Source organism: Fukomys damarensis, unplaced genomic scaffold (genome assembly GCF_012274545.1).
Source record: "Fukomys damarensis isolate Sample0158 unplaced genomic scaffold, DMR_v1.0_HiC HiC_scaffold_8, whole genome shotgun sequence".
Taxonomy (NCBI): Eukaryota; Metazoa; Chordata; class Mammalia; order Rodentia; family Bathyergidae; genus Fukomys; species Fukomys damarensis.
The window spans coordinates 2,020,001-2,027,828 of NW_022900920.1; the positions used below are offsets into that span (position 1 = coordinate 2,020,001).

Consider the following 7,828-nt stretch of genomic DNA (forward strand, 5'->3'; position numbering starts at 1 on the left):
GGTCCAAGCTCACATGCCTATAAGGCTAGGCAGGTTAACAGTAAAAGAATGAATAGAAACCCTAACAAACTGGAGAACACTTCCCTGTGCTCCAGCTGATTGCGTCCAAATGGTAACTAGGCCCAAGAATGCTAGATTTTCCTATCATGCAAAGAAGTTGAAATCCTGGACTCTTTTCATTTCAAAACACTGACAACTAATATTATTTTTAATGTAATCCTTTGTCAACAAACAAAACGTAAGTGCAGATGACTCAAACCCCTAAACTGCCAGTTTGCAACCTGTGCTCTAGCTCCTAACACAGTGTTACACACAGAATAAGGCATAAATGTTGGGCTGAATTTATAAAGGCAGCATATAAGGCTGTATATATCAGGGCCACCATATTTCAAATATACTCAGCTGTTTCAAGTACTTAGAACAATGACATGACCACCAAGACAACTAAGAAATGCAATAGAAATTAAGTGAAAAGTATATATAAACCATAGAATTCTAGGGATTAACGTACACGATCCCTTATTTAAATGTCAGTTATTTAGTGACAATTTTTCCAAAAGAAAATTCTGTTTGAGTTAAGGGGTACGTGTAATTTCACAGACACTATCTAATTTATATACATCTTTGAGATACGATGCATATCAAATATATAAGATTGAAGTTTTTTGTTTTGTTTTTTGGTACCGGGGATCGAACTCGGGTCCTTGTGCTTATCATATACTTTTTTTTAATTTTTTTTTTGTACCAGGGATTGAACTCGGGTCCTTGTGCTTGCAAGGCAGGCTACCAAACCGCTGAGCTAAATCCCCAGCCCTATAAAATGAAGTTTAAAAGGCCATATATTTTAAAATCTGCCCATGAAACCATCACTGGTTAGTTCTTTGGTAATGGTTAACTGGCACCTAATTATCAATGCAGTTAGCCCTAATTACACAAGCAACAATAAAACTTTGAGTAGTCTTACTTTTGTGCAGATATTCAATCAGTTGGTATATCTGGGCAATGCCTTCCTCCGTCAGTGGGGATCCAAATACCACTCCTTTTTCTGAAAAACCACATGATAGGACAGAACTGTATTTCACACAAATAGAACAAAATAGTACAAAATTTATCATATCTAAAACCACCCTGTGGCCAGGTGTGGTGGCGCAACCTGTAATCCCAGCACTCGGGAGGCTGAGGCTGGAGGATCACTGTGAGTTTGAGACCAACCTGGGCTACATAGTGAGTTCCAGGTCAGTCTCAACTACAGAGTGAGATCCTGTCTCAAAAAACCAAAATAAATAAATAAATAAAACCACCCCAACATTACAGTTTGGCAAATGTTTTCACAGGGTGAATAAACCAAAACCTTAGCACTGGAAGGGTAGCAGAAAATACAATCAGAACAACTCTCAAATCAGCTCCAAGTTCAATATCAAATAGTAGGTTCCATAAAGACCAAGACTGTTTTCTTATTTAAGTAATAATATCACACTGATAATTAAATTAATTTTCAAACAAAAAAGAACTCACAGTTGTGAAAGCATGACACATCATCCACCAGAGCTGACACAGGATGTCACCTGATAATGCATGAACATTTTTTCTAGCTGAATGATCTTTCTATCTCGTTAATAAAATAAGACCTCCTGCCAGAGATTTAGCTTAGTGGCACTGCGCCTGCCTGGCAAATGCAAGGTCCTGAGTTCGATCCCCAGTACCAAAAAACAAAATAAAAAACAAGACCCCCTTCATGTGTTATCAAAAGGAGTGCTACAATTTCTTTGTTTCCTGAAAAGGCTTTTTTTGGGTGAGCTGTAAGTACCAGCCTTATGAAAAAATATTCCAGGGAATGAAAACATTTGAGAACTACTGCAATAAAAAATGTTCAGGCTTTCTTTTCTGTGCTCTCCAGTTATGTAACTTTGGGTTTATGTGTGTGTGTGTGTGTGTGTGTGTGTGTGTGTGTACTAGTTTGACTAGTTTAACACAACACAAGACACACACCTATAGTACCAGCTACTCAGAAGACTGAGACAGGAGGATCACTTGAACCCAAGAATTCAAAGCCAACCTAATTAATATAGCAAAACACCATTTTTAAAAAACCTGAAAATAGGGGCCAGGGATTTAGAGCAGCAGTTTAGTAGCCTGCAAGGACCTGAGTTCGATCCCCGGTACCAAAAAAAAAAAAAACAAAAAACAAAAAACAACAAAAAAAAAACCCCACAAAAAAAACCCTGAAAATTAAATATTATTTCAGTAAAATAGTAATAGGGCATGAAAATTAAGATGCTCCAGTAACTACCCAAACAAACATGTCACTTATTAGGGACTGAATGCATTTATTTTAATTATTTTTATCGTAATAGTTTTATAATTTATTACTAGTACTTAAAGTTCTACTCCTTATGAAAATGAGAAAAATGACCTAAAAATGCTTGAGGATAATCACAACTCCTCAATGAATATCTCGGTGTCAAGAAAGAAATCCAGGGCCAGGAATAGAGCTCAGTGATGCTATTGCCTGCCTCACAAGGACAAGATCCTGAGTTCGATCCCTGGTACAAAGAAGAAAGAAAGAAAAGAAAGAAAGAAAAGAAAGAAAGAAAAGAAAGAAAAGAAAGAAAGAAAGAAAGAAAGAAAGAAAGAAAGAAAGAAAGAAAGAAAGAAAGAAAGAAAGAAAGAAAGAAAGAAAGAAAGAAAGAAAGAAAGAAAGAAAGAAAGAAAGAAAGAAAGAGAAAGGAAAGGAAGGAAGGAAAGAAAGAAGGAAATCCAATCCAGGTGAAGTGGCACAGAAATGCCTACAATCCCAACACTCAGGAGGCTGAGGCAAGAGGATCACTGCAGGTTCAAGGTCAGCCTAGACTACACATAGTGAGACCCTGTCTCAAAAAAATAAAAAAATAAAAATAAAATAACAAAGTCCAAAAGTGCAGAGAGCAGCTGAGACTGCCCACCCTTCACAGACACATCTCCTACCTTTCCGCTTGAGAGACATTAGAGATCGTAAGAATCCTGAAGCTGGGCCAGCCCCACCAGGCAACTTAAGCTCCACATCTCCCATCAGCTGAGCCAGCTCAGTTCCAGGTAAATCGATAAGTCTTGTGATGTTGCTGACCACCAACTCAGTGAACACCTCAGGTTTCTCATGTCGGAGTTTTTCCACAAAAAAGTCAGGATTGAAGATAACAGGCTGACCTCGAAGGGAAGAATCATTGCAGATGATAAAACTGCAGATGGCATCACTGAAAAAAATGAGCCAGAAGATTGTTTAGGGGATCGTTTTGGTACATGTTTCTTTGTCATACAGATGAATGCTTTGGCCGGGCGTGGTGGCGCACGCCTGTAATCCCAGCACTAGGGAGGCTGAGGCAGGAGGATCGCTGTGAGTTCAAGACCAGCCTGGGGTACATAGTGAGCTCCAGGTCAGTCTCAACTACATAGTGAGACCCTGTCTCAAAAAAAACAAAAACAGATGAATGCTTTGGTTCCTGAGTCCACACAGGCAAAGCTTTCCTTACAATCAGCTGCCTTTGGATTCTGTTCCTCATAACCAAAAAGCTTTCACAGAATAGAGGAAACATATAGGTACATAAAATAGATTATTAATGAAATCTTGGCCAGGTCTATAAATAGGTTTTATTTATTTTACAGTGCTAGGGATTGAACCCCAGGGCCTAGTACATGCTAGGCCTTGAGCTATACCCCAGCCCAGTTTCATTTTAAAAATCTTCAACTCCGGATGCCTCTGACCTATCACTGAGGACCATCCTTTGCTCAGTCACTTTGCTGCAGACCCTCTAGTCTTAGACAATTTTCCACTCCTATATTCTATTTGATCATACTCTTGGCAAAATTCCTTTGCCTCTCAAGAAATATTTATATCTCTGTTTTTTGTTTCCCAATGGCTAACCACTTATACCTTTTTACTTCTAATGTATGTTACATTTAAGAACTGTGCTATTCCATCTCTTACAGTAGACGCAGCATTGTTTGTACCCATCATCAATTAACTCTAATGGCTTGTTCTAATCCTTACTATATAAATAGTAATAATCCTCATTATATTATTATATAAACAGTCATCTGTTATATGACTGAAGAACTGACATAACACAAACCAGAAAGGACAAACTATCATGCCTCAGTCAGGCAAAGTTAAATTCACCTGACTCATATACACATTTCCCCAATAAAAACAATCACAACTGAAGAGTTGTCCATGACAGCTAGGTACACCAAAGCACTATTCTAGGAAAAATGAAACGTTAAATATTAAATATAACTGAATAATAAAACAGTCTGACAGCATTATGTGGATAATTTTTATTAATAATATAATAGGGCCAGGGATCTAGCTCAGCAGCACCATGCCTGCCTCGCAAGCACAAGGTCTTGAGTTTGATCCCAGGTACCGAAAAAAACAGGTAAATAATAATACAATAAAAACAAGGTATAGGTAAACTTTAAACTTCACTGCTACTCCCTTGAAAAATTATTAATTTTAACAGCCTAAATTTTCAATATTCCTTTTCTCTAAAATGATAATTCACTATGAAAAAAATCACATAAATATAAAATTATGACTATTTGACCAAAAAGTACTAGAGAGGACTTAGAATGCTTATCTCCTCAGCTTTTTTACACACAAGGATAGGTCATTTTCCTGCATAAACTTAAAGATGCCAATGATTGTAATAATTAGAATCAGAAGACATTTAAACTTTGAAAAGATTCCCCTTCCCATGCTGGAGACTGAGACCAAGGCCTCCTGTATTCTGGACAAGTACTTTACTACCAAGCTATATCCTCAGCAGTTTTTATATTTCTTATTTCCAGATAAGGTCTCACTATGTGGCTTAGGCTGTCCTCCAATTTATACTCTCCAGTCTCAAATTTCCTGAGTAGCTTAGATCATAGGAGTGTGCCACCACCAAACCTAAAGAGCCCCTTTAAAATGTCTATTTCAGCCTGGCGTGGTGGTGCATGCCTGTAATCCCAGCACTCGAGAGGCAGAGGCAGGAGGATCACTGTGAGTTCAAGACCAGCCTGGGCTACATAGTGAGTTCCAGGTCAGTCTCAATTACATAGTGAGACCCTGTCTCAAAAACAAAAACAAAAAACAAACAAAAAATAATTACTATTTATAATCACTAATAAAGTGAAATTACTGAAAAGTCCAGAAAACCATGAAATGTGTCAGCACCAAAAAGAAATATAATTTATTTGAGTCTAGTCATATGGAATTCACATCCCATTTAATTCTTTGTTTGTTTGTTTGTTTGTTTATGAGACAGGATCATGCTATGGAGCCCAGGCTGGCCTCAAATCCATGGCAATCTTCCTGCCTCAGCCTCCCAACTGCTGCAATACAGGCATATGCCACCACACCCAACCATACATCCCATTTAATTCTGAGTATCTAATTTCAGATCAAATTTGTTCTAATATACAAATGCAAATGAATAGCATCCATTATATTCCTGAGGTACAAGCATATATACACATAAAATCTATAGTCTTATATTTTATTAATGTCAGTTAAGAGTCTAAAACTTTTATCACAGCTAACTCTGGAAACACTAAACTGGATCAAACAGACCAGTGAGAAAGGAGTTAGAAGCACAAAGCCACTAGCTATATTGTTTCTCAACACAGTTGAGAAACCTACCTGGCCATCACTCCCAAAACTGCCTCTCCTGAACAGCCTGAGCAGGTAGAAAGAAACAGATTCGGGGTTGCTGTTACCTACTTATAAGGAATACAAGAAAAAGATAATCTTGGAAATCCTAACACATAAGAAGCACAATCTCTTTGCTTTTCTTTCCCCTCTGCTCTCCTCCTCCCTCCTATGTTCATTCACTATTACTACCCTACGCTTTAATTTTTTTTTAACCTCATTTTTTTTCTGAGTGGAGCATCTGGTAAGACAAAAGGAAGTTTTAGTTACTTTTCTCTTTGCTGAGACAAAGTACCCCACGCCCAAGATTAAAGGAAGAAAAGTTTATTTCGGCTCACAGTTTGCAGAGGTTTCAGTCCATAATTGGCTGGATCCATTGCAGGGTGGCATGGCAGAGGGCATGGCAGAGGAGAAAGAGTTTGTGGCAGGCAGAAGGCAACAGAAGCATACAAGCAACAAGTGACAAGAAATGACCTTCTTTTTGTTCCTTATATTTTATCCAGGGGGGGGCAACCTTAATCCTATTCAGAACTAGGCCAAACCAATCAGTGGACTAATTTAGCAATCACACACCTTTGATCCCAGCATCACACACTCTAAATCCAGCTACCTCCAAAAAGCTCCACCTATGACCACATGAGGCTTGGGGGGAACATCTAGATATAAGCCATAACAATATCTAAAAGATAGAAATGGTTTTTTAAAAAGGAATATAGCAGATAAAGATGGAAAAGACAGTTATAACAGGTTTGTTAATTATCCCCATATCACAAAGTCCTCTAAAACCTTTCCAAAAAATGTACAGTACAAAGCTAAGAATATAAAGGAACACACTTAATAATTTAAGAAAGTCCTCGAACAAAAGGAAAAAACACTATATTTAAGCAAAAAGTCCTTCTCTATAATATTTTTAAATAAATTTAAGTTTGCTCAAGTTCTAGGAAAATAAATAAATTTCTTACATAAATGCTGAAAGCTTCTGATGAGGCATTGGTAATCGAAGAGACAGGAAAAAACTTTGTCCTTGCTTGCGTGACAGAGAAACTTCCTTTCCCTACCCCAGCACAGCCTACACAAATTCCAGACATATTAGAGGACACAAGGACACATTATGGAGCCTGAAAGGCAGTATTTATTAGAACTCTGAGCACTCTTCTGCAAGTAGGAACAAAATAGAATTTTAAAATCAGACCAGTTTGCTTCGGGAAACCTACACCTGCATTTTGCAGTCTTCATATGTAATCATATTGCCAAAGACAAACTATTTCATCATTTATTGTAAATAACACTTTTCCCCAGACTTACTGTAGTTTCTGAATGTATTGTAATCCAATTGCAATAACAATTACTGAGTTGCATCGATTAAAGCAAAAAGATCAGACCCGTTAACTGTTATTTGCCAACACATAAATGAAGCTGAATGACAGACTTCCCATCACCACTGAAAGTTGTATTAGATGAAATAGTTATTTAATGTGTGAGCATAAGGATAAGCAGTTTTACAGTATGGGGGGCAGGGTCATCCCTACCTCACATCATACACCAAAAAATTTAATTCTGGGCCAGGCACTATGGCACGTGCCTACAATCCCAAGGACTCCAGAGGTTGAGGCAGAATTGAGAATTCAAGGCTAGACAGGGGAACTTAATGAGACCTGTCTCAAAAAAATTTTTAGGGGCCGGGGATTTAGCTCAGTGGTTCTGCCACTTGCCTTGCAAATGCAAGGACCTGAGTTCGATCCCCCCCCCGACCAAAAAAAAAAAATTTTTTCTTTTCATTTTTAAAAGGGGGCTGGGTATGTACCTCAGTGCTCAGTGGTAAAGCACTCCACCAATGAGCTTCATCACCTTTGCTATTTTTTCATTCATAGGAACATAAAAAACATAAAGCCCATTTTATAATAAATAAACAAAAATATTTAAAACTTAAAGTATTAAAAATAAGCCATAGATTAAAAAAAGATATTTGCTATGCATATTACAAAGGATTAGTTCAGAATTTAGCAGTAAGCAAAAATTAATGATATTCCAATCAGAAAAATCAAGTCAAAGGATATAATCAACAATTAATAGGGCTGGGGATTTAGGTCAGTGGTTCCACCACCTGCCTTGCCAGTGCAGGGACCCAAGTTCGATCTCCAATACCAAAAAAAAAAAAAAAAA

The 7,828-nt window shown here is 37.6% G+C and overlaps 1 protein-coding gene across 1 annotated transcript in view; it reads right to left on the reverse strand.

The window, feature by feature from the left end:
* Arhgap19 (Rho GTPase activating protein 19) overlaps positions 1 to 6,698 on the reverse strand; it is a 7,557-nt gene extending 859 nt beyond the window's left edge. Inside the window, exons 1-3 of the mRNA XM_033761229.1 lie at positions 6,628 to 6,698; positions 2,965 to 3,230; positions 965 to 1,045 (exon numbers count right to left, since the gene is read on the reverse strand). Coding sequence (XP_033617120.1) covers positions 965 to 1,045; positions 2,965 to 3,230; positions 6,628 to 6,656 — 376 coding nt within the window. The 5' untranslated portion in view covers positions 6,657 to 6,698. The remainder of the gene's footprint in view (positions 1 to 964; positions 1,046 to 2,964; positions 3,231 to 6,627) is intronic.
* Between the last annotated feature and the right edge of the window lie 1,130 nt (positions 6,699 to 7,828).